The sequence below is a fragment of the Onychostruthus taczanowskii genome, unplaced genomic scaffold, assembly GCF_017590055.1.
Source record: "Onychostruthus taczanowskii isolate IOZ18803 unplaced genomic scaffold, ASM1759005v1 scaffold53, whole genome shotgun sequence".
Classification (NCBI taxonomy): domain Eukaryota; kingdom Metazoa; phylum Chordata; class Aves; order Passeriformes; family Passeridae; genus Onychostruthus; species Onychostruthus taczanowskii.
In genome coordinates this window covers 892,949-920,247 of record NW_024502902.1, presented here as the reverse complement: position 1 = coordinate 920,247, position 27,299 = coordinate 892,949, and the positions used below count along the sequence as shown (strand labels likewise).

At 38.0% G+C, this 27,299-nt stretch overlaps 1 protein-coding gene across 1 annotated transcript in view; it reads right to left on the bottom strand.

Moving 5' to 3' along the window:
• Positions 1-1,264: 1,264 nt before the first annotated feature.
• UBN2 (ubinuclein 2) overlaps positions 1,265-27,299 on the bottom strand; it is a 49,198-nt gene continuing 23,163 nt past the window's right edge. Inside the window, exons 8-18 of the mRNA XM_041416959.1 lie at positions 24,949-25,019; positions 24,133-24,262; positions 22,681-22,799; positions 21,940-22,053; positions 20,490-20,633; positions 18,265-18,315; positions 16,855-16,897; positions 14,658-16,190; positions 10,466-10,712; positions 9,640-9,729; positions 1,265-8,670 (exon numbers count right to left, since the gene is read on the bottom strand). Of these exons, the coding sequence (XP_041272893.1) occupies positions 8,621-8,670; positions 9,640-9,729; positions 10,466-10,712; positions 14,658-16,190; positions 16,855-16,897; positions 18,265-18,315; positions 20,490-20,633; positions 21,940-22,053; positions 22,681-22,799; positions 24,133-24,262; positions 24,949-25,019 (2,592 nt within the window). The 3' untranslated portion in view covers positions 1,265-8,620. The remainder of the gene's footprint in view (positions 8,671-9,639; positions 9,730-10,465; positions 10,713-14,657; positions 16,191-16,854; positions 16,898-18,264; positions 18,316-20,489; positions 20,634-21,939; positions 22,054-22,680; positions 22,800-24,132; positions 24,263-24,948; positions 25,020-27,299) is intronic.

The following is a 27,299-nucleotide window of genomic DNA, read 5'->3' as shown; positions in this document are numbered from 1 at the left end:
ACAATATATGCATTGAAACTGACGCAGGCTTTTGAGGCAGCAGCTTCCTTTTCCTGCTTCAGTTCAGGATGGAGATAAAGCAGGCACCAGTTCCTCTGGCAAAGAGCCTTACACACTTTTAAAAAATTAAAATACAAAAAAGGGAGACAGGTGTATTTACAAAATCCATGGCTGGTACAGTACATCATTTTTAAGACACACTAAATGCTACAATCTTTCAGGTCCTGAGATTATTACAAAAAAAAAAACCAAACCCAAAACAAAAACAAACCCCAACAACTCAAAACTTGTGTTCAGGTCCAGTTTTATAAGGAGAGAGGAAAGAAATCACACATTTAAAACACAGTATCCCTTGAAGTTATTGGAACACATCTCCCTAAAAAATCCAAATGGAAGTGGTGCTTACCACCCAAATGTAGCTGCGTTTGGTTGTTCAGGCTTGTTGTCACCAAGAGGGGAGCATTTCACGGGGCAGTTTCCCTGGAGAGCTCATCAGGTAAGCACAGGGCTGTTGGGATCCTCTCTCCATTGCTAAGCCCTATGATCCAGAGTGTTAAAAGGAGGAAGGTGACCTTGTACAAATTCATGCTGGACTGAGGAAAGCATTACAGGAATCATCAACTCAAACAGGTCTGGCATCTTGTAGTAACTGTGCACTCCTTTGTCTGAAGCTGAGGAATGCAAAGAATTCTAGCTGTGATTTAACATGTGTTAATAACAAAAAAAAAAATTCCTCCAGCTTTTTGTTCTGAGCTCCCCAGTGAAAGGCAGCAAAGTAGTTTCTCAGCCCTTCATTGTCCGGGGGACCACAGCAAGTCAGATAGAATTAAACTGGCTATATCCAAACTTGCTAAAATATATCTGTATATATTAAAAGTTACACCAAACAAAGGATACGGAGGCCAAACTGCTGTTGAGGGGATGTTCCCCACTGCCATTAGCTGTGCAGGGCACTCTTCTTCACTGACCCTCTTTTAATAGGCAGGCCCAAAGGGACTTGTACCCTCACCTGTTTTCTTCCCCCAATGAAGTATTCTGAACATAGAGATTTTGTATCATCAGAAGTTATCATCACAGATGCCCTTTTATTATAAGCACCTGACCTTAAGCTAGAGAATGGCAACTTTTTAAGGATTACTCATTAAATGCTTCTAACTCTCAGTAAAAGACTACAAGAGACAAATCATGTTAACAAGGATACTAGTTCAACTGCTAAAATATAGCACTCCTCAGTAGAATTTTGGGGGGTAAAAATTAATAACAAATTTTGGTGTGTTTTTTTTTTCTTTTTCTTTTTTTTTTTTTTTTAACAGTAGTCCAAAAATAAAATTTCTCCATCTATTTCCAGTACAGATCTTGATAACTATGCAAGAACATGGTACTAATTGCTACATGATGGAATCACCGGCAATAAAACACATACTACAATTCTCACCTCTGAGCTAAATTGTTATTTGTAGTTACATACAACAAGACTAAAAGACCAGTGAGAAATACCTGGGGACTGGGATTTAGTTTTTATTTAGCTGGTAACTCCCCTTGTTTAGAAGCAACTTCATTTCAGTGAGAAATTGATTTAATTCACTTCTGATGCTGGAAAGAAACCTGGGATGTCTCACGAGTTTCTTCCTAAAGCCAATCTGTACATTAAAAAACATTTCTGCAGCTTCTTAATCCAATTTTGAGAGCTGAATATTTTACAAAACTCTCAGACTAAAACCTGTCAAAAGAAGTGATTTTAGCTTCCCTCTCAAGCAACTTCATGACACTTGACACTACGTGTTGCATCAATGAAAGGGTTTCTTTTTTTAAAATACAATTTTTTTTTCACATTAGCAAAAAGTTCTGCATTACAGACATTCAAAAATACTCCATTTTCTTTGGGTAAAATTTCAATATGTGTTAAGAGGGGTAGCTGGGGAAAGGAATGCATGTAACACTGAAACATGTAAATACTTATCTGCATAGTTGATATTAGTGACTACTAATCAAACTAAGGCTTTAGCTGGAAAAAGCTGAGAACACAAAAAAGTTTCTTCCCCTACTGGTGAAATCTGTTAAGTCTCAATGAAGCTCTGTCTACCTCAGCAACTGTTCAGTTTGGCCTATGATAGTGGCATCTTCTGACTGGTTTTGGTTGATTCTCTCCCACTCTTTTTCTCTTGGTACTAGACAAATGCAAATATGACTATTGATAAAATGCATCTGCACACGTTGCTAGGAAGAAACAAAAAACCCTTTTAGTATTGTGCATGATAGGAGCCAAATACAGTGTACACTGCTTGGTTGGGATTACTTCACCATAAATAAAAACTTAGTAGCTAATGGTTATTGTTTAAGCAGGAGATGACAGCAGTGGAAGAGACTGACACACACTTCTAGATACAAAATATGGTGGTGGTTGGGGTAGAACTACAGCTGTCAAAAATGGCTACAAAAGACAAGCCTATATCCTTGACTACTGACAAGATCAGCAGTTTTACTTATGAGTGTGCAAAAACAGTTGCAGGGAATCTTTGTACTTCCCCAGTTTTGGGCCAGTTCCAGGCCACGTTGATCTCTCAGCATAACTCACAGCAGCACCAGGGCTTTCTAGAGCCCCAAAAGGCTATTACAGCAGCAAGGGATCACTGCATCATAGAAAAAGGATGATGAAGCCTCACCAGAAGTTTCCACAAACAAAGCATTCCCCTACACAACATTTATTTTTCCAGTGGCCCAGTAAGCATACTTCTGGCTGCTTATTTTGGCAGTGATTTCTTAAGCAGTAGACAGAGATTTTTACAACAGCTGCATTTGTTAAAGACTGCAACAGTCAGCCATCATCACCAGCTGTATATTCCTCATCTCACAGATCAGCCCAGGATGTGTGTTCGAAAGGAACTGAACAACGTAACTGGCGAATGTGGTAAACTTCACTGAAGTAATTTAACTGATACCCCTAAAACAGATTAAGAAGCACCCTCAAGTACCACCCCAACTGGCTGAGCTACCAGCAACAGTCCTGTCTTTGACTGGCACCAACAGATTGGTAGGAGAAATCCACTTATGGCATAGTTTGTGTAACGGGTTAACTCAAATGTGAAGACAAGCCAAGAACTGAGTTAGGCTATTCTCTGCCACAGGAACATATTCAGTACTGTATTTTCTGTTTTCCACACTGGTTCTCCACCCATGAAGGACTCATCATTCTATTCCAACTCTGTAAAATAAATGCTTCCTTTTCATATTGCAACTCAAAATCAGATCTTCCCTACGGGAAGCACATCACAGAACTAGAACAGTCTAGTGATGCGTTTGCATGTTACCTTAAGTTTAGCACTTGGTCCACAAGTGAAGTGCTAATTTCAGCTATTCATGTTTATAATAATCATAAGTTAGATAGATCCTCAGCACAAAGCTGTTAAAATCACTAGATCATCTATTGCAGATAGCTAATTTTGTCTGAGAAGGAAACAAGCACAGATACTATTATGAGGGTTCATCTGCAGCTAAGAACACATGAACTTACTGTTCATTATAGTAAGAGAAGAAACCACTAATGAAATCTCAACAAATTGAGATGTACAACTTGAAAAGTATGTCATGACAAGTGACTTAGGCAGCATGTGAAGCATAGCTAGCTTTAAACTCAATTAGCAGCTGCACTCTTGCATGTTTTACAGAATTCTTTCTTACATAGGCTGCATGGTGGAAAGTGACAACTTTGGTAAATATGAGAATCCTCGCAGTAACTGCTGATGTGACCAGCTGCACACAAGATTCTTGCAGTTCATCTCAATTCACATACATTGCAACCTGCTATTTTAACTTTATTTACCCCCCCAGCTCCTTGGGGCTGTCAGCCACACATCTCTGCCTCAGACTAAGTGATTGTGTGAAGCAGTCCAGTCATTAATAAGGTTACCAAACAGGGCCCATAATGTTTTACTCATGACCTAATTAAGAAACAAATTCAAAACCTTCAGAGAAAAATGCAACAAGTTTCATTCCCATTAGCCACTTCCTTTCTCTCATGCACATTTACACACACTCATGCACACACTCTTTTATTGTACTGTCATCTTTGCACAAATGTTCAACCTTGAAGTAGCATTAAACAGAGCCAGGAGAATGGAGAAAGATGAACAGGTTTCAGGAATATTGCTTGTGTGTGTGTGTGTGTGTGCACATGTGAGAGAGAATGCACAAGCACACAGAATCAATGCCACAGCACAGCAGCTATGAAGTTACACACATTACACACTTAGTTTTGTTTTTTTTCTTTACAAAAGGGAAAAAACCCCCAGTTTAACAGCATAAAGCCATCTTGGCAAGCTTAAGATTTTCCTCCAAAATGCTTTCCAGCACTTCAGGATCGCTGAGAAAAGTTTAAAGAGGGTAGAGAAATAAAATTAAAAAAAAAAACAAAACAAACCAAAACAAAAAAAAGGCACTTAAACAAAGGACAAAGGCCTGAATCAAGTAAGTCATGAAGGGTAACAGCCATTTCACCAGAACTTGGACCAATCAAAGTCTACCAACATTTTAAAAATTTTCTATAAAATTAAAATTGCATAAAGTGTTAATGAATCAGTTGTTTGCCTAATGCTTTAACCTTCTGGTTCATTTTATGAAAAAAAAAAAAAAAACACAAAAAAAACCAAAAACAAAACAACTAACAAGCCCAAACAAAAAAACAAGTGTCCCTTTAATGATTTTCCCCCCAGTTCAGCAAAATATGGAAGTCAGGTGTGGGAGAAAGCCTTCCACAGTTGGTCTTAGCTGTAGGTTTTCCCTGCAATGCCATCTTCAAAAAAATCCAGAACAAAAGCAGAAGAGGGACCACTGTGCTTTCACTAATTCACTCAAAAACCAACAAAAAAACTGAAACAAAAAACCCATCAACCCAAACACCCAAATGCTTCTAATCCAACTGTGGGCAAAAACTAATCAAAAGAAAACAAAAAACCCCTGTAAACTAGATTAAAATTTGCTAATAAATACAGCCAAAAGTTCATTTTACGAATGTAGCAGCAAATGTGATAAAGTTAGTTGGAGTCCAAGGTGACTCCCAGAGGGTTACTGGTTCGCACAACTGATGGCAGCTTGGGAGAGTTGCAGATTTCTCTGTTTTCATGTCCTCAAGGGTCTTGCACCAAGTGGAGAAGGAGCGTGGAGGAAGGGTCAGGTGATGGGACTGCAGGAAGGAACAGGCTTTTAGCACCTGTCCACCCCTAAATCCATGCATCAGACAACTTTGATCAGATTCAAACACAAAGCAGAACCCAAGTAATTGAAAGTTTCTTCTGATTAGCAGAAAACAGATGTGAAACCCACAGCATCCGCACTTGTGACTCAGCTGATCAGTATTTAGACATGTTTCTCAAATCAACAGAGAAGGCTGGACAAAGTGACTTAGGCCATTTTTGTCCTGGAATGGGAGAACACTGCAGTTACAGTCCAAGGTATGAGGAAACTCTGCAGCCTGTTTTTTCATCTAGCCTGCCTTCTTTCTTTGCAAGAGTCTCTTATGATTTCACATAGCTACCATGGTTTTTGGGACTTTGGATCATGTAGCAGGGAATATTACCCAGAGAATTTCAACATCTAAAACTTATGTTTGAAGTTATTGCTTGCATTTGTTTGGGGCTTTCAGAGAGCTTGGCATGTTAGCTCATATACAATCCCCAAACCAAGTTCAGCCCTGCTGCCTGAAAAGACAGCTCTACTTGGCTTTCTTATTGCTTGTGAATACTGAGGGTTTATTTAATATGTACAACTACAGTTTATTTATTAACAAAGGCCCTTAAAAAGTAGTAAAAACCTGGGGGGAGGGAAAATGTCCTCAGAAGAGCTGCTGTGCAGAAAATAGTAAAACATTAACCTAATTTTGCATTCAAACGTTGCAGTAATCTTTCCCATTCTGTCTATGCTACCTGCAAAGGTCTCTGGGAACCACCCTATTATTTCCTTTGATTTGGCCTGGCTAGATTTAACCAAGAAGAACAGGAAACAGCAAGTAAAGGGTCCCCATCCCCAATGTTGTTCATTCAAAAGACGCTCAGGAGCATAATGACTAACAGGAGTATAATGACTGATAAGAGTTACCTGCTGGGGGGGGGTTGTTTGAACTGATGTCACAAACAATGTATGGTCATCTTTTATTTTCATCATCCTAGTATCTATTTCCACAATAAGTATTAGTTTACTTGTTTCCCAAGACTGAGAAGCTCAATAGGACACAGAGGTAGGACTACTCCTACCCTCAAGATTTAGAGAGGATACTCTTCAACTGAAGATGAAGCATACTTCCAGGAAGAAAGGAATGTTGAAAGGGAATTTGTGTCATAGTTATAAAGGGCTCCAAGTCTCCCAGTCTAAAATTTCAGTAAATATGAAGACAAAAGATGACAATTTGAATGGGATGCCTTGATGAGGAAAACACAGAAGAGGTAGAACTCTCTTAGGACAGGGTCCTTTAAATATATTGCTGCCCAATGGCTCACTGCCACTACTCCCTTAGCTACATGCATTGGTAAAGGTCTCAGGTTTGACACAGTTCAGAGAATTAACATCCTGTCAGAACTGTTGGGCCCCAAAAAACAAAGTTGGCTTCCTTCAACCCTTCCTGGAGAAAAGAGAAAAAATATCAGATGAAGCTTGCACTCTAAATAGTTTATGGTATTTCGACAGAATTTGTGCAGTATTAATGCCAGGGTCTACATAGCATTTGTGTTTCAACTCTAAAACTTGGTGGAGATGCAAGCTTATCTGATCAACACACCACATACAAAACATTAGTGCCAGCTAAAAAGCATTTAATTGGCAGATGCTGTGGAGTGAAACTAATGAACTAATGCATCTTAATTCAATCTGTCTTTCACAGAAATGTTGTGCAAAAACATTTATTGCTGAGCTCAACCCAACATTTTTATACTAAATACACAATATATATTATTTTAAATTTATGTATATATATTTATATAAAATTAAAATGAGCTCTAAATAGAAAAGAAATTGTTGTCTGATCTAAGAAAAATAAATCACATGTAAAAGAAACCTGCAAGCTCTAAGTAATCTAGCAAAATACATTGAAGAGTCATTATTCAGGGGTCAAAGTCTCTCTACAGGTGTGAGAAAACCAGTAGTGTCTGGTTCAATCTCTGAGTCAAACTACCAGAAAAACTATCTACTAAGAATTTCAGCATCTCTGGTCCAAGGAATGTTTCAGGGTTGAAGGAGAAGGGTGTCATACTGATTTATTTGCTCCTTTTCCCTATGACTTATTTAAGTTTCTGCCGTTCTCACCTTTTATCTGACAGTTCAAGGGACTCAACAGCAATGTTCTGTCCTAGTGTCGAAAGTGCAACACGTGCTGGATGCTTCCTAATCTTACATGTGAACCGGCTGATGTATTGCTATCAAAGAAAAAAAAAACCAAACAACACAACAAAGGCAGTCTTGTGCTACCACATAAGATAGAGTTCAGGTAAAACTCCCCAGGCCAGCAGGGGCTGGAAATGCTGGAGACAACCCATTCAGCCCCCAGAAGAGAAGGCACCTCTGGTCGCTTTTGAACGACTCCTCTTTGGCTAATGCCTGAAGCAGTATTAATCTGACTCTGGAATATGTCACAATCAGCTTTCTTTAACTAGCAAATCAATATAATGCATGGCTTCTGGGAGGAGTCAGATAAAAGATGAAGCCTGAGAATGAGAAAAGAACTGGTTGTGGTTCATGAAAGACATGAATAGAGTATCTTTCCAGTAGCAAATAAGAAAAGGTAAAAGAAAGTTTAACAAATGAAAATACTGAAATATTAGTGTGATTAAAAAAAAAAATGTGGGAAAGAAATGCTAGTCTGACCAATAAAATGTGGGTTTGTAAATGTAAATGAATTTCCATCCCCTTCCTCCCTTAAATAAGAACTTTTGTACTAAAAAAAAAAACAACCCTGAAAATAAATCAAATAGTCTGTGTCTCACATATTGATGTACCAGGAGATCTGTTTTTGAAGACAATTCTCTATTGAGACTGCATACATCTGTAGGCTCCCTAAAGCCAAACAGCCTTCTAAAGCTGGATAAATGCCCATTATCAGAAACTGCTTTTGTCTAAAGGTTTAATTATAATGCAAAGTATCCCAGCACCATCTCTATTCTACACAACCTTTGGTCCACAACCATATAGTACACTTAGGACCTACACATACTCTTATACTGGGCACTAAGGAAGTGGATGATTCCACCTTATGCAATGAATGGAGAAACCTATTCTAGCACCTTTCACCACTTCCACTTTTCATTGGACTTCACCCAGAAACAAAATGTTGGTGCTGCTGTGGGTTTGACGATCAATTTCTTTTAAGAGCCAATCAGAGCAGATAAAAAAAAAAGTTGTTTCTTTAGGCAATATCAAACTATGACCAGTCTGCATGACCAGGAGGACCAGTCCTCCTTTTCCTTCTCTCTTTGATCAAGTATTGTTTTATTTTTCTTCTTCCTCTCACCACAGTGCTTAGGATCAGAATATGTAAACATTGACAGAAACAGCAGCCCTGTGACAATAAGCACTTTCCCAACTGGGCAGATTCTGTCAGCCAACCAGAACTGCTTCAGCTCCCTTGCTTGTCCAGAAGTCACTGGTTTTTCCGCTGTAACTTAGTGTCCCCTTTACTTTGGCCTCCATCTGTAGTTGAGAGACAGAAACAAAAAGGAAGAATAAAAGCATGAGTGAACTTTTGTTTTTGTAACTTACAGTAGGAGAGACAGGAATTCGGCAGGTTCAGCTTTAGCATCAGCAAAAAGTACATTATCTTTACTGAGTGGAAGACTTTGCATCTTTTCTGTGGATCATTTATTAGAAATGGCATTGTTGAAACCTGATATATCAAGCTTCATACCAAAACACTGCCCAATTTTTTGGTACTGAGAACTCTCAAAGAACAAACAATGTCCACCAAACTGCTGCCACCCTTCCCATTCCTCCTCCTGGCCCCCTGAAAACACATACACAGGTGACAAAGAAAGGTGTACACTCTAAACTGCACTTTCTAAAGCTTGCTGAAAATGTTCCTCCTCTAAGCGTTACAAACAGAAAAATAAAATGTTCTGTTTCAAGTTTCTCTTCTCAACCAAAGTATCTCCTGTCAAGCATAAAATTCCTAAGAAGAGCAGACATTCCATTAACAAACCATCCCACCATTCACATGTGAATACAGTCTTATAAGAAACATGAAAAAAGCTTTTAGCTGGAAGGTCAGTTTCTCCTTCAAAGGAGAAATTAAAATTTTTAATGGAAAAAAAACTTTATGCAGCCTATAAACAACCATGTTAGTGTCCATTAAGTACTATTCCTTTTTTCCCCACTTGTTGAATTTGTACACTTCAGTTTCTAGAATTGTTGCAGTAAAGTATTGGAATTTTTTAATTTTTTTTTTTTTGTTCCTGACATTAAAGAGAAGTAGGGGGAAAAGAAAGTCACTCAGGTTCCAAAACACTGCTACAATAGACTAAGTTCTGCCAGCTGCTCACAAAGTTTGTCCCTGTGTTGTGTCTTCTCTAAACTAAATACTGGTGTAGATTACATTTCACGCTAAGGCAGAAATCTAACTTTTAAAGTTAAAAAAAAGTAGTAAGAAACATATCATGTCTTTACCTGTGTAAGCTTGCTGCAAGTGAGCAGGCAGAGGTGAGTGAGACAGCGTTGCTGCATGCTGAGCACCTGGCTGTAAACCCTTCAGTAAGTCTGGGGGAAAAAAAAGGGAGAACAAAGATAAAAAATAAATCTTGAGAAGAGAGGCAGTCTCTGTGAAATAAGTTTTTGTTTTTATAGTGTAGCTGTAGTAGCAGGCTTATCTCCACAACAAAGAATAAATACTTGATAGCATTCTGATGCCCGGAATAAGTCAACAAAGACAAACCTATTCAAACATAGTTAGTCAAAAGTCAGAGCAGGGATCATGCCTTGCTACTGGGATGCAACTCTTCATATAACTTGGTTTGGCAGAAAGACCAACATTTTATATGGCTTAAGAACACAAATAGCTTCTTTATAAGCAATCAGAAAAAGTAAATGCCACCTTGGTTGACAGTTCTTAATAAGAGAGCTGTTTGATATCTGAGATTGAGTTAAGGCTACTCTGAGGAATCACCATATTAAGTTTCTTATTTGAACTGTGACATTTGAATGCTTTTAAACTACACTCCTTTCTAAAAATAAGCTATTAGAAGTTAACCGAAAAGAAGTATGTTCAAAACTAAACATATACCATGAATATAACAATGAAGTTAAGCTTATCAAAGGTGATTTATAACACTTAGGTATTATAAAGAAAGTTTTTACCAGATGGAATCCCATTTACTCTCCTGCAGGGATTTTTATGAACCAAATCCAAGTGTCTCAGGACTTTTTTGCTTCCCTACTCCATTTCCATTTTAAGGATGCATCTTTCCTTATATCACAGTGTCATAATTCCACTCACTCTGAGTTAGGCTGTGGTGGAAAGCCGCTGAGGTAGATCCCGAGGTGGTTGTCACTCCAGCTGTGTCCGTCCCAAAGCCAAGCAGCTCCAAGGGAAACTGGAAGGGCACAGTCACAGGAACAAGGCCACCCAGCATCCCAAAAGGAGTTAATGGTGCAGACGTCACATTCTGACTGGTCACAGACAGGGGTGATGCCATGAGAGTCAGAGGTGAGGCATTAGCCAGTAACGATGCTCCTGCTGTTGACTATGCAAAAAAAAAAAAAAAAAAGGCAGTACTTCAAGATTTTTAAAGACCTGAATTGTATTCTTTAAGGGTATAAAAATCAACTATTCTCTGTTAAGTGTTGCTCTGTTGAGAAGTATATTAAACTATTAATGAATATCCACTTATCCACCCAGGAAGTCTTCCCAGTGTTCATTTGCTAAGCAAGCACAATTATATTGCACATTCAGACATAAAAGTATGGTTCATCTATCATGTTTTTCTCATCAGCCTTACAGGTAATTTCCTTGATCTCCTTATTCTGTACTGGCTCTACAGTCACAATGTAATACAATATCTTCTATTCGGTTATTAATATGAAATTACCCAAGATCTGAAGTTCTTCAGAACTACAGTGTTACACCTCTCCCCTTTCCAAACCTGGGTCTTAACAGAACATTTTTTCCAAAGAGGTTGCAGAGAAACAATGAATTCTGAAAATTAAGATTCATATGCAAGAATCCCCAAACTTAAGAAGTCAGGTTAGCAAAATGCACACATACATATGTATGTAAAGGTATGTATGCACATGTCAGAGGAAAAAGCAAAGGAAAATAATCTCTCCACTCTATATGTCAAAATGAAGTTAAATTCACTGCAGCTTTAAAATAAAAATGCAAGATTAGCCAGAACATTTTAGCTACAACAGCTCCCAAATCGCATTAATTCCTCTAATAGCAGATCAGCTCATTCTTGTTTAACAATCTTGCCTTCACTGCATATACAGTAATTTCATATGCTAATGTTCAGTTCTCTAATTATCTACTACAAAACAGTTAGTATAGAGAGCACTTTGAATCAGACTCCAACTCAGATATTGTAGTTATTTGAATTAAAAAGACTCCGACAGAATAGGATTTCAAATCTGTGCATTTTTACAAGTAAGCCTCTACTGAACCCAAAACTTACAATCATTTTAATGAACACATGAGCTTAAAATGAAAACGACATTTCACTGAGTTCTGTAATAACAACTTACAGAAAACGCAAAGTAATGAAATCTCCTAGCATGGAAAAATTTTTATTACCAGTTTTGGTCTTAAGATGTTCCGATGAAAGCAGCTAAAGAAAGGACAGTTTCTTCGTATGAGAAAACACAGTATTTTAAAACAGTGACCCTGTAAAGGGCATTTACCCACAGGTGATGTCCCTAGCAAGTGTTTATATTGGTCATCTTAAAGGTACCAACTTCTACAACACACTCTATCCCATAAGTAGAAAAAAAAAAAGAATGAAAAGTATCAAGACACTATTATTCTCTTTTGCCTTTAAAAGTACTATTTTCACAATAAGCTCATGTACAGAAAATTGACAACTGTTCATTGTCTGTGTAATCTAGTAAAGGGCAACAAAATAAAAGCAATACAGTAATGTTTTGCAACTGTGAATTTGTTGAAAAATGCCTCAAAAACTTTGGAAAGTGCTCTGCCCAGATCTTGCTTACTCACTCAAAAAGGAGAGAGAAGTACAGTGAAGAAAAGAGCTACAGAGCATAGCCTAAAGGAACTGCAGTTCAGATGTTTCTATTTAACTCATGTACAATAGTTCTTAAAAGGGTTCATCCTGGTCATGTAAATCTGAGTCATTAAGATCCTCAGAAGTCTAAGCTAGATTCTGCTCAAGAGTACTAATGGCAGGTAGAGCTTTTTAAGGAAATCACACATGTACTCTTTGGCTTTGTGTCCTTAAGATGTAACTTTCTGTGAGGCTTCAGCAGGTATAAACTTGTATTCTGGTAAATAATTGTGTCAGTCAGAAGTGGAAAGGAGGGAAACATTTCCTGGAAGCTTCCTAGTTAAGTACACCTTTATTATCACATGAAATAATCTAGTTTCATCTTTAATGTAAGCAGACCAGAATATTATAATGAACAACGCAGGTACCATTCTCATCTTCTAACAGCATCTCAAATAGGAATTAAATCCCTAAGGCCTTAAAAGAAAGGAAATTCACTTTCAGTCTTATGTAAAGTTTTAAGAGGAGTAACTAAGTCCTTAGTACACTGTTCCTAAAAACTAGTCTGGAATTGAAGTTGGTTCAGCAGCCAGCCATTACACCTTTATAGCTAAATAAAAACCTCTGTGATCACAAATCTCTTCCCCTTTAGTGTACTTGAACTGGGAGGTAATTTAATTCTAATCTTTCCTTGAATGTATCTCCACTCACTAAGTTTCACAGTGCACAGCAGCAACAGCGTTATTCCATGGTTTATCTTCTTTGATCTCATACTGTTCTTCTGAACCATTTTTAGGTTATGAAAGCAATTTCTGAAGTATCAAAAAAACCCACATGAAAGGTCTCAATAATTATTTTAGTGATACCACATGCTGCTCAGTGCCTTTAGCTGATTTACCGCTTTCCATATGCCAACACACCTTATTTTGCTGTATTACAGTATGGACTCATGTTACTTGATAGTTCACCACACACCCCCACACTTCAGTGCTCTTCAGTAGGACTGTGGCCAAAATTCATTACTCGGTGATCAGTGTTTCTAACAAAAAAATTCCTTGCCTTCAACTACAGGAGGGTTTGCCAGAATTCACCTCATCATCCAGCAAAACACTGCTTACTTCCCTTCTCAGTCATCTTTAAGCACTACCACACCCATTTCACATTTTGTTCTACATCACAGGTATTGCATCCACTGAATTCTGCTGATTGCACCAGGAAGAAACAACTCTCTTCACAGTCCATTCATTGTAGCCCTTTTTGTCTCCTCCAGGCACCTTCAAGAGTACTCAAACTGCACTGTACTTGGCTCAGCTCTTCTGCAGACCCTGTGTGGTTCCTCAGTGGCCTGTACACAGCATCCAAGCTGTGGATCTTTTTGCCATTCAAAGCACCCAGAATAAGTGAATGCTGTGTCAGAGCCCGCCAGACTTTTACTGCTAACTGTTTCAGTACAGTAGGATGGAAGACCATAGAAGTGCCATGTAAAAATCATCTTCCTCCTGTTATTCAACTGCATTAAGAAGAATTTGATGGCAAACAAAAAGATTATAACATTTTGCCAGAAGTCGAGTATACATAACTCCCATGCAACAGCAATGTGCGCTGTTCAGAACGCTAAGTTTTTCATTTGCTGTACACCAAGAACATAATTCAAAGCAGTATTACTTTTCTTAAGTATTGAGGACTTCAGCATAGAGAGCATTAGAGAGAAGAAAACATCAAATTATCTCAGTAATTAAGCATTCCCAGTAAGAAGAACACAACCTGGAAAAGCAGGTTGTCTTCTGGGCAAATAATAGGTTTATATATTTTAGAACAACAGTATTTTCCAAAGATTTGTTTTGTTTGATTTGTCTTGTCTCTAGTGATAGCATAAGCTTTCAGTTTCTAGGGTATTTATATATTCATGGGGTGTCTCATTCAGTTTAACTAGATCCTACAAAATAAAATACATAGTCACAAATACAAAAGAAAAGCACTTGCAAGTGTTAATTAGAAGTCTCGAATTACACTCAACCACAGGCAACAGAGCTCTAGTTTTGAGGTTAATCATGAAGCCTGACAGCAAATGCATGAAGACACCTTTTACATGACCACCATCATTACAAAAATGTAAATATGAGATAATACACAAATCAAATAATGCAAGTACATACCACATCCCCTGAAAATATGGTCACACAAAGCTTACCTTTTATAGTGCTGTTAAAAGAAAAAAAGTGAATTCTTTTCCACAGTATAGACTGACAGTTTACAGTAAGGATTTGATCCACCCTGATCCTTGCATTTCACATCAGCTGGAAATATATATTCTTCAGTGTGAAATAGTTTCATCAGTACCGGTATTGTGCTTAGAAAGGTAAAAAACTAAATTTATGACACCAATCAAGACAAAATATACTAAGAATGTTTACAAAACAAATGTGATAAACATTCATGTAAGGCTCAAATGTAAACTCGTTTGATTCATACCTGCACGCTGGCTGCTACAACTGGAGACCCTGAGGCAGAAGATGGTCTGTGTGGAGTTGACAATTGTTTAGTAGCACCCTGTGTTCCACTTCCTGCTCCCCCAGACAGACTAGTCCTACTAGCTCCACTTGAGTTAAGGTTACTGCCTCTGCTGGCAGGTACATTCATTCCAACTCCACCCAGATTATTTTTACCAACAGTTCCAGAAGGAGAAGAGTTGGGCAATTTTGAAGAAGCCTGAGGGTTTTTTGCAGGCTGAAGGCCTGAGGTGCGATTAGAGGACAGCAAATTCACTGTGGGAGACTGCCTGCTGATATTTACACCACTGGTCTGTTTATGAAGGGGGTTGTTGCTGGAGTGACTACTCTGGGAAACTAGTGCACTTGAACTGGAAGAACTGGGTGTTGTTGCAGGCCTGGGGGATGAGGTGGACTTGGATGAAAATTTAGGTGATGCATTGGGCTTGGGTGTCACAGAGGGCTTAGATGAAGTGGGCTTGGGAGAGGCAGCAGGTTTGGGAGAGGCAGCCATGGAGAAGGGAGGCTTGAAACCCTGGGAAGAAACTTGTGACACCATAGCCTTGGCTAAATAGTTACTAGAGGTAGAGGTGCTGGATGTTGTCCGAGAAACCAGTGGGTGAGACACTTGAGAGCCACTTCCGGATGAGGGATTAGACAAAGGCAGGCGATACACTACAGACTTATCTTGAGCCTTGAGGACTGGTGATGAGCAAGAGAGTTTGGGATTACTACTCAGTTTCACCACAGGATTGGTCTGTGATTTACTAATAGTTGCTTGTAAGGGAGATACGTATTTCTGTTGTACAGCTGAATGCTGGTGCACCTTTGTCACTTGTGATGCTGAGGGAGTACCACCTTGAGCCTCAACAGATGATACCAAGATATCCTTGGTTCTTTGAGAGGAGGTGGAAATAGCTGCTTGAGTCTTAGAGGAAGAAACATGAGTCTGAGAAGAGGAGGAAGCAGCTTGGATCTGACTTGACCTCTGTAGTCCTTGTTGAAGTAGTTTGGCTGGCAAAGGCTCTAAGGAAACCTTGGGATTTTGAATTGAAGATCCAGCAATAAGGCCTGAAGAGATACCAGTGTGAACTAAGTCCTGGGGTTTCTTTGGTACTGGCCCTGTGTGACCAGCAATAAGACTTGATGAATGGGATGTCTGAGTGGGCTCTACTTTCTTTGAAGTTGCCAGAGGCAACTTACTCATAATGCTTGCTAGCTTCTCTTCCCTCAGCCCCGGGCGAGGTCTGGATGTTGGTGTGTCTATGGTGGACCCAAGAGGTGATCCCTTGGCACCATTATTGATAACTGCCAGAGCATCAGAAACAGAGTCCAGTGAGGGTGGGTGGAAAGAGAGGTCTTCATCCAGTGAGTCATCCAAGCAGATCGTCTCCGGAGCTGCTGTGCAGCTAGAGCTGGCTGGGGTGCACACAGCCGCACTGGAACCCAGTACAGTAGCACAACTGGAATTGACTGAAGACATACAGGTTTTCTGCTCTTTTTTTGGACTGGAGTCCTGAAAATGAAGGGATAGGAAACATCAGGTTTAATAGTCTTTCTGAAACTGATTTAAGGTAATCTTTAGTGTAATACTTCTATTCAGTAAATTCAGACAAACCAAAGATCTACTACTGAAATTTTCATATTAAGATACTTAAGATATCTAGGTGCCGGAGCAACGTGTGCTAATTCAATATTTGGATTTAAAAATCTAGCATTGTTACTGCACATAACTAGAAGTGTCCCATACAGTGAAGAATAACCAGTGCTGTGAAGAATAGGATAGCTAATCTGATCACTTAGTAAAACTGCTAATGAATTAAGACAACATCTGGTAATGTCTAATGAGGATCTCTAAACTATGGTATCCTTCCAACCACACTGTTTTCCAGCGTTGCCAATTTTAACACAAACTGAAAACACACAAAACACACATTAAAAAATGTGAAACATCACTGGAACTAGTACCTCTTTATAGTCAAACTATACAGCTTGAAGTGGCAAAGCTATACAAAGGTATTTTGTACTCCATTCTCTGAAGTAATGCACCACCAAGCCAATAAGCAGTGCCTGACAAACCTTCTGCAAGAATTTTTCAGGATCAGAGGCAGAAACAGGTTGTATCAAATGGTCATACTGGACCATTAAGTGGGTGTTCAGATATCTTAATAGGCTCTTACCTTTGCTTTGGGTTTAGGGGCCAGAATCACCTTCTTCTTTGCCCTAAAACAGAAGGGACAAACGTGCATCAGAAGACCAAAAACGATAGCATTTTCATTTGAAGTGTTATCCTAATTATATACCCCAATAAACTAGAATGATGGCTACAGGAGTCCAGCTTTAATAATAAAACATCCTTGAAATGAAAAATGGTTTAAAATGTAGGGGGAAAGAAAAACAGCACACTATCAATTCATTTTTCTGGTAATGTATCTGTATGTAAATTAGTTGCAAAATCAACTGAATTGATGATGTAACCTGACATACAGATTAGGATATATCCAGAGAGCTGGCTTTATTTTTCTGATTTAGAAGAACTTCAAAATATCAATTAATTTCAGCCTCTTAATATTATGAGTTTGCCTACTTATCAGAGCTTTGTCTACATGGAAGTCTTCTAGAATAGCAATATAATTTCACTTTTTACTTTGACATTTCTGTCCCTGAGGAGGATGCTTCCTATTCTTATTTATTTCAAACTGGATAAAAACAGTTGTTCCTTCCCCCCACAAAAGTGGTTTGTTGCTTATCAACTATTAAAACAGTTGTATCTGTTTGTTGCAAGAAGTAATTTAGCAAACTGTCGGATTTTCTTCTGCAACATACACAAACTGCAGTTATGCAAGCAAGGACAGCATTAAGGATTATTAGTTATCGGCTTCAACTTAAGAGGTTCAGCATTTCACACTTTATTTCTTCAAGGGCAATCAATAGATTTACGTCTTGCAGGCAATTTTTGATTCTTTCCTAAGCAACTAGAAATACACCTGGTTAAAAAAAGACTTCACTGTAGGTGGACCATGACTCAGTTTTGATGTTATGTAGAAAAATATCCTATGTTAATCACATTTATCACAGTAGTTGCAACTGTGGTGTTATTTAAAGTCATAACAATTTATTTAAATTCTGACTGAATGTGGACAGCTCCTGAGAGGCACACAGTGTTGTCTGAATATGAAGAAGATAAAATTGCACTGAGATACACAGACTTCTGTGATTAGAGATATTTTTGAGGAAAAGAACAAAGCAGGAAGTATTGCAGTCAGAGTTCAGTTTAACAGGCTGGATGTCAAAATTTAGGCAATGTGTAATGCTTTGAATAAAAGGTATTAATTCAAGGATTGATACCCATGGAGTTATCTAGCCACTTCACAAGTGAATTAAAATATAATGCCACAAGAACATTACAGTTATATGCCTAAATTAAAGCATTAAAGAAGATTATAAGCATCACTGTAAGTATCTTCAAGCAAGTCCCAAAGTACCTCCCTTTCCTTCCCTCTGTCTAAAACAGGTAGCAGGAAGATGAGAAAAGATGCTCTGCACAATCTAAAGATCTTGTCAAGCAAGTTGTCCCTATTTATACTCACGGAGCAGAAGTGAGGTGATTGTGAACACTTCGGCTTTCCTTAAAAAGCATCCTAAAAGAGTGGTGAGAAAAGAAACATGAAATGATTTTACAGTGACAAACAGCATATGAGCACCAAATACCCAAATATCCTTTGGTTTTCAGAACCAGCCTTTGATTATCTGTTCCCAAGGGAACTAATGATTACTTTGCAGTGCTCTCATGGTATAGGTCTTGGCATCCATAAGCAGAAGATCTAAAAAAATAATAATTTCCGTTTATGCTCAAAATACCTCAGTAAACAGCCAAGCAAAAATCAACATAAGAGAATATTGCTTCCTTCAACTGGACAGAAAAAATACACTCAGAATGCTCTCTCCTCAAAGACTAATGAAATAGTTCCAACATAAAATAAAAGATTATTGTAAACTCTTCACACTACAGTCCAACACACTGATCCATAGGCTTGGGTTTGTGGTTATTAATCTCTTGTGGGGTTTTTTAAAGCACAGAAGATAAAAGGCTGAACACAGTAGCCAAGCTTGTTTCTAGCTTTCTCCAGTATTTTTAGTACTGAATAAACTTTAGTAAAAGTTTTTGAAAGTTTAGTAAAAGAAAAACTTGAGACTATTGTGTATAATTTCTCTGACTTCAGTTACACTGGACTTACACACACCTATTACTACAGAGCCAAGGAATGGCATGAGCCAGTACGACAAATCCCAATAGTTGCCATGCTGTTATTCAATGTTTTCAGCTCCTCAGTTGCCAAGTGGAAAGTGAAAATGATTGCTGAGCTGTATCTATCCTGCAGCTATCTATCCTACTATTCAAGTGCAGCTATGAACAGACAATGAAAACTTGGCCCCTTCCTTGTTTCCACATAGGCAAACTAGGAGAGACAACATTTTCTAACAGCACTGCCATTACATTGACACTGACCACATCATGAACAGCTGTCTAAATAAGAGCTTTTCACCACTGATAACACAACCTACACAGCTGCAATAATTACAAAAAATCAGAGTATCTAAAAATCTCATGTGACCTGGTAAGAAAACACTGATCCTCTCACTACAGTTCAGTGCCTTACTTCTCCAATTCTATTTCCAGCTCCATTTTCACATTTTCGTCACCACACTAACCTCCAAATCTATATTGCATTGTTCCATCAGAGACTACTGAACACCTATGAAGAACATCATGGAGCAAAACCAACATTCCTCGTTACATGTTTAATGTGCCACCTCGCGACCTATACAGCTGCTTCAGAATATTTCCCTTCCCACCTCTCTCTTGGTGCTTTATCCATTCCATAATCTTTTCAACTTGGAAATGAAAATTCAAAATTAATCACAAGGCCCAGTAATTTGAAGCATCGTCCTTCAAGGTTAAAGACACAATTTTAAGTACTACAAAAGGACAGAAATCAGACATGGTACAAAGAAAGGACAGAACAGTATATGAGGTACCTTCCACCCTTAACAATTCTTTGACAATCACGTTGAGGTTTGATGAAATTATCTTTTGCAGTGGGTGCTACAGAAAGAAAGAACTCATGCCAAATCATACTTGCTCCTCTTTCACTCCAAACCATTAGAAATCTCTGCCAAACCTGCATTTCAAAACAGTTTACTATTGCTCCCATTTTATTTCTCCCTCTCTTTTGTGTGGTTATTTCTTCTTATGTCTGGAAGAAGCAAGTATAGAAACTGGTGTATTTTTAACTGCTGTAAAACAGAGCATCCCAACTGCAAACAAGAAATGGAGAGCAAGAATCTTAAGGTTGTTGAGAACACTGCCATCAAAATTCTAGCCTATAATTTTAAAGCCTGTGTGAGCAGTCCAATAATGCAGTGTTCCAACATACAGGCAAAACTGATTTCCAGATCATTATCACTTCCTATATCACAAAGAACTTTCCAAGCTGTTACCCTCCCACCCTTCTCCTCAAAAGAAGCTTCATGCTGTGTTAGAAGTGGCAGGAAATTCAGTCTCTAGGAGAAGATAAAAGCAAATAGCTGTCCAAGCAAAACAGTGGGTTTTTCACTCTCGGGCTTACAAACAAGACAGAAAACTCATTTTAGAAAAATATTTGTTCTTCTAAACTATTCCAGCTTCAGAAACACACGCCTAAGTTCCAACCAATATCAATAGTACATGGTTGAGTCAAATGTAATACAATAAATAGGAACTGAAGAAATCATTAACATCAAAATGAGTAAATACCTAAAGTAGTTATCTTACCTTGCCTGCATCCAGCCTTTAGGCCAAAGTGGTTTCACTTCTGTTTCCATAAAGGTTTTGAGGTAATCTTCAGCAGACTGACTTCTATTTGGCTCTAGCTCATAACATCCCAGCTTGATCTTGACAAGATTACACAAAAGAGACCTGCAAAAAAAAGAAACAAAAATATATTGAAAGACACAGTCCTTTCAAAAGCTCAGCAGAAAAAGGCAAGAAATTGAAGCTGCTGTCTACTGATACCTGTAGGAAATGCTCAGCTCCAACTGTGTTTTTTCTAAGTTTATACTGTACCAAGTGTTGCTACTACAAGCTGCTATGCTCTACCATTGTCACTTCTCCATTTCCAGCAGACTCTATTGCTCTTATTTTCATCCTACTATCATTTTGTAATTTGTTTTACATTTTCTCTGTGGTTTTTTCATAGTTGGAACATCTCCTCTCACTTTGCTCACAGTGACCTCTGATTTGTCTGAAAGAAAGTGAAATCCTTTCTACACTGTGCACTTCAATAGAGGATTCTTTCTGACAGAGATTTTGTCTTTTGTTGTTAAAAATACAGAAGTGCACACAGATAAGCAACATCATACTTTCAGAGCCTCTTGAATGAAAGAAAGCAACAGATTTAAGTACCTCTCTCCTCCAGGTCAGTCCAAGCTGTACTGCTTGTACATATTTAATGAAGCTTTCTTCCCTGTTGTCTTCACATACTTAAAAGACTCATTGAGAGAAGTCCACCAGTCCCTTTTAGTAATACATGCATGCACATATACACACACATTTATATTAAAATTATCTTAGATCTTGCATGAGAAACTACTAATTTAGAAAGATGTGCTTGCTTAAAAGTCTAGATTATTTCAAATAGTAGTCATCTCAGTTTTCAGAAAAATTTGTTCTAAGAAACCAAACTCTATTATCTGATCACTTCAAATAAGAATCTGTGCTACTCTTGAGAGATAAAGAATTTGTGTTCAGAGGGAACAGAAGAGGTTAAGATTAATGCATTATTCTAGTTGTCAGATTGGGAGGCTTGCCAAATCAATATCACCAATCTTGATGGCCTGTCCTTCTGTGGCAGAAATGTCTAGTGCTCATTGGTGATTTGTAATGTATTCCTAGAAAGGTGGGAAGCAGTTATAATACGGCTTACACACCTGTTCTTTGCCTAAAGAAGCTCAAAGTCCTGGAGTCAGAAAATTCTCATGTATTTGGATAAAGCAGAAAAACAAGCAGTGAAACTTGAAAGGGTTGAACACAGGATGATTTTCCTTTTGAGTTAGAGAAGGTGGTGTTTCACCATTACAGAATTCCAGTTTGCTTATTTAACACCAACACTCTTCAAAACTTCTCCAAGATGTAATTCTGGGAAAAATTATTTATTCAACAGTATCATGTAATAACATCCTTTTGGAGATCCCTTTATAAAGTCAGTCAAAATTCCTGGTCTTACCTCACTGTGTCATCCCAGTGAAACTTCTTTCTGGGTCCAACAACCCTCTTTCCAGGTTTCTCATCATCATCTTCCTCTGATCCATTCTTCTCTCGTTCATCTTCTGCTTGCAACCTACAGTTGAAGCAATTAGTTTCTTTAGAACTATACTACACAGACTAAATATTTCAAGGAGTGTCATTCTTGGTGTTAGGGGGGAAAAATAACACACAGAGAAGCTATTTTCAGATTTTTGCTACACTTCCTTGTAGGATAAACAGTTTAATCTCCCTCTCCCCTTTGTTTTCTGGTTCTTAGAGAAATGAAAAGGACACAGATGCTGTCACTGATGTCCCTATAAGCTCAAGCAATGCTTCTACTGGGAACTGGCAGGGTACTTATCAAACTATTAATACCTCTCCAAGTCTAAAATTATTTAACTATTTAACTAAACAATTACCATGAACAAGGACAAAATACATCAGTAACCTCAACACACCATCCTCCTCCATTAATCTACCATTTTAGGAGTCAACAAGTAATCCTTCAGATTATTTTTTTCTCTCAAGACCTACCTCACTCAGTTAATGGAATTTCTCTCTGATGTTAGACACCTACACAAAATTAAGTATATGGTACAATTAAAAAAAGACACCATTAAACTGGAGCTGAGTGATTTTCTGAGCTAAGGAAGTAAAGAACATGGATACAAACTTCCAGCTGGGCTCTAAACAGGCTTGCACAGCTTCCAGAATAACCTACTTGGCATTCTTGGCTTGATTGCGAGCCTGACAGTCCTCTTGATACTTGCATAACTGCTCAGGCATGACGTTACTGACAGCCAGCTTCAGCTTCTGCAATGGCTCTCTCAAGCGGTCATCCTGTGAAAAGAGGAGTACCAAAACAATCCTATTAGATGGAAAATAAAGAGCATTTCAGATAGTCTCATGAAAATTTCTGGATCATTCCCAGGGTAACAATCCCAGTACTATTTATGGACTGTGACAGACATATTTCTACGTGGCACTTCAATCCTGTTAGGTGTGACAGCATTATATAAATGCATGTAAGTCTTGAGACCAGAAACAACAAAATATAGTCACAAATAAATGTGTCACGAACATCCCAAAGCATTATGGCATGATCTCTTTAAATAATGCTTTTCAATTAAAATAGGGAAGGGAAAAAAACTTAAGGGGAAAAAAGTGAAATAAAATGACCAATCAATATCTCAACATTTGCAAATATGTAGCCTATTAATCAGGTCTCCAGAAACTGTGGTATAAAAACATCCTAGATAATGAATAAAATAAGAATATGTATTATATTATCCAAGCAGTAGATTGTTATTACAGGCACTTTATGTACCTGAAAGGTAAGGACTGTGTATTTAGAATTGTCTCCAAATATTAAGAATTTCAAACATTAAGGTAATATACTATACACTTCGCTACATGTTTTAAATTCACTTTCTGTATCTTGTGACTTTACATTATTAATTTTAATTGCTTATTGAAAAGAACTAGAATATTCTTTTATCTGCTTAGAAATAGCATCTGAATCTGTTTGCCTTATTAGCAAGCACTGAGATCTCTGCACTCACCTTCAGATCCTATGCAAGATTTAGTCCTGGATTTTATCTAAAGAACCCAGTCACAGTACTTCAGATCACAGATAACTTTTCTATTCAACAGGAAAACAATCTTCAAAAGAAAAGTAACTGAAAATGTCATACAAAGTATTTGTAAGACCTCACCACAAAAGGAAATTTGAACAAATAATACAGGCTGGGTCATCTATTATCCACATAGCCTTCCTTTTTTCTTGACACAAAAGTGAAAACAAAAGTACGTATTTTTAGCCTATGATAACCATTATTACTGTGGCTTTCTAATTCTGCTACTTTGATATGTACCCTATGACTACAGTAATACTTAGTGATGACAGCAGAAACACTCCTTAATAGCCTGTCTCCAGCTTTCAAGATGAAAGCAATTAATTCTCAACTAAAGACTCTGAAACACTTAAAACATTTGTTCCTAACGAAGTGACAGTATCACGTATATGGAAAGAAGCTTTTAAACTTATTTAGCAACTGATCCAAAACATTTTTCTTGATTTGAGGCTGCATGGCTCCTGCTCTACTCTGCTGCAGCCAGTCCTCCTTGCTGTCATATAACTGACTCCTGCTGGAGCTCCTCTCCCCATCATTACCTGGACATTGAGGTGTAGCTTCTTCAGGCGCTTTATCAGCGTGTCCTTATTGCACGGCACGAAAGCCTCCAGGTGTGAGTACACTCCATTGCGGATGGCAGGATTCACCTCCTGCAACTGCAGCTCAATACTGACAAACCAACAGGAGACACCCAGTCACACACGCTCCAAGGTAAAGATGACATCTGAACAAAAACCTAAGGAAGCTTTGGAAGCATAGCATATTCCAGCTATGCATACTAAAAATAGCAGCTTGGGATATTTTCAGATAAGATTTTTTTATAAAAGGAAGAAGTCCTAATCAATGGCAAGAAACCATTCATATATGTAGTTGTCCAGCGATGTTGAACACTCATTCAAATTTAGTTTACACCCACCACAGTGAATCAAAATTGATACACTTTGTGATAGTCTTCTAGAGATTACTTTTGTTTCATAGATTACGAACACAGAACTTTCTACATTAAACCCTTAATTGAAGATTACGGAGAAAAAAATCTGGGTTTGCCCTCAAGAAAGCTGAAGGTCCTTCGAGTAACACAAGTGGGAGACAGGAGTAAAGGCAATTTTGTTGAATTTTACACATGAAGTCAATGACCAGGGCACTACAAAACATGTTACACTGGATAAAGACAGACATACATGACAGGAATTGTATGCATATGTAAATCTCTTTAGCTAATAACTAGCTTAGACTGATCTACCTTCATTGACTTTTAAGGGATTTGTTGGAACAACCTCAATAATACTTCCTCTTCTGTACTTTTCCTTTCACCCCCTTTCCAAAAAGGGAAGGTTCTACAGATAAGCACTTACTCCAGAAGAATATTATTCATGTCTTGTGTGAAAAACTTCTTCCTGCCTTCTTCATCAAACATCTTGGCAGCCTAAAAATACAAAAAAAAAAAAAAAAAAAAAAAAAAAAAGCATTCAAGTTCATAGAGTATTTTGAACTAACAATTTTTGTATCTTTACTTTTACAGCCACATCATATTCTTGTTTCCCAGAAAACATTACTTGGAAAAGAAATGAACTAACAATTTTTGTATCTTTACTTTTACAGCCACATCATATTCTTCTTGGAATATTACAACATTACTTGGAAAAGAACAACGAAAACCAAGATATTCTCAGCTGTTTAGCAAAAAACTGAGGATTGTTACTGTTATACTCAAATATACACACCTTGCTCTAGGGCAGACAATCATTCTGTTTAGGATCTGCCTGGATCACTGATGTTAACACATTCATCTTTTGAATAACCATTAAGAAAATTGTAGATGCTTTATCACCATCACCACCACCAACATTCTACTATCTCTGTTTTAAAAAGAGAAGCATTGTTTGACAGGTCAAGAAGGCAAGAGCATTAACTAACACATTTCTACTCCATCTTTTTCTACCTGTTATGTGCCTCATCCAGTTGCATCTTTCCAGCTTTCTCAGAGCTCTCTCAAGCCTTCATTGCAATTTCTACAACAGGATTATATATGCTAGAGGAACACCTCATCCCTCTTTTCTGCTGCTGTCCAGCATTCTTGCCATCTTTAGACTGTATCTTCAGTATTTTTATCTGGTATTTTTGTTCTTTTTATCAGAAGTTTTTACTGATCTCCCAGCAATTCCCACACAGAAGCCCTCTATCTTTTTTCCTATCACCTAGATACATTTTTTTTTTCCCACAAGGAATGACAGCTTATAGGACAAAGCCAATTCCCTGTACCATTTTACAAAAATCAGTAAGAACCTTTCTCTAATGTACATCTACTCTGCAGAAATTCAGAAGTCAAGAAAAAAGTGCCCTTAAAAAACCCCATAGTGACTTGCAACAACACAGCTAAAAACTAGGAAGTGTTAACATGATTATTAAACTATTAAATACTTACTGTTCTTGCTCTTTGTAACTGACCCGTTTAAATTTGAAATAAAAATGTTTTCTAAGAACTGTGAACTCTCCCTCTCTTCCTGTGTGAACTGCACAGGAAAAGAGTGTGACACTCAAACTTGTAAGGTAGCCCATTATGTGAATGCTTTATCACTTCAGCCACGAACACTGATACTGGAGTTTAAGTTCTGCAAGGACTGCATTCCACTCATTGCTTTCTACCATAATTACAGCTGCTGAGGGGATGGTACTATCTGTTTAAGAACACTGAAGCATTTGTCCTGCTAAAAAAATCAGAAAGGTTATAGATGCTTGCAAGTGATAGGGTACCAAAAAGACAAGTCAGAAAGCCTTAAATCTAGTACCTTTATGCCTAATGAACACAAGGATCAGAGTCATCATCTGGTTTCTACAAAGCAGAAGGAAAAAGCTTTGACATTTGAGTCCCAGGCAGACCTTGAAAGGCAATTCCAGTATTACACTATGATGCTGGACAGCATTGCTGGCTTTTAGAGAGAGCAACACTGGCAGATTCAAAAACTTCATCACTATTACTAACTATGGTTGGGTTTTATTTCTAGAGTGATTATCCTGACAGTGACCTTCAAAATAGAAAAAAACCCTTTTATTTACTTTCCTGCTTGTATACAATATTGCCTTCTGTGATGGTAGTACGGAATAACCCACACGGGGAACTAGAACACATGAATCTACCAAAGGAAGTCAGGAAGTTTTTATTGCCTTTACCCAGTGGCTTTCTAATCTTATTAATTTTTTAATCTTGATATATTATACTCCATCCACAGAGCATAGGCTTCTTCCTCCAGCTTTATAAACTTCCCTTTGTGCTAAAGAGATCTAAAGCTGCGAGAGTCCAGTAAATATTTGACAAGACTTTCATTTTTAGTGCTTTTTACAAGATGTCTGATTGCAATTTATAGGAGGTATGGAAGTTGCAATCTTCAAGTCAACAGACAGTCTAGTTGTTCTGCAAGTATAAACGTAAACTTCCCTCTGCTTAGCCAGGAAGCTTTCAGAAGATGCTGCCAAAAATGGAAGAGTTCCCAGCTGGTCTAGAGGAAGGTGTCCCTGCCCACAGCAGGGGGATTGGAGTGGATCATCTTAAAGGGCCTTCCAACCCAAACCATTTTATGATTCTGTAAGGAGTTATGTTTTCCAAGAGCCACAGAATTAAAGATGCCTCCCAACTGGTTTGGGATTGTTATACAGAGAAGCAACATGAATGAACTTGGGGTAGGTCACTAACACTTCCTGAATTTTG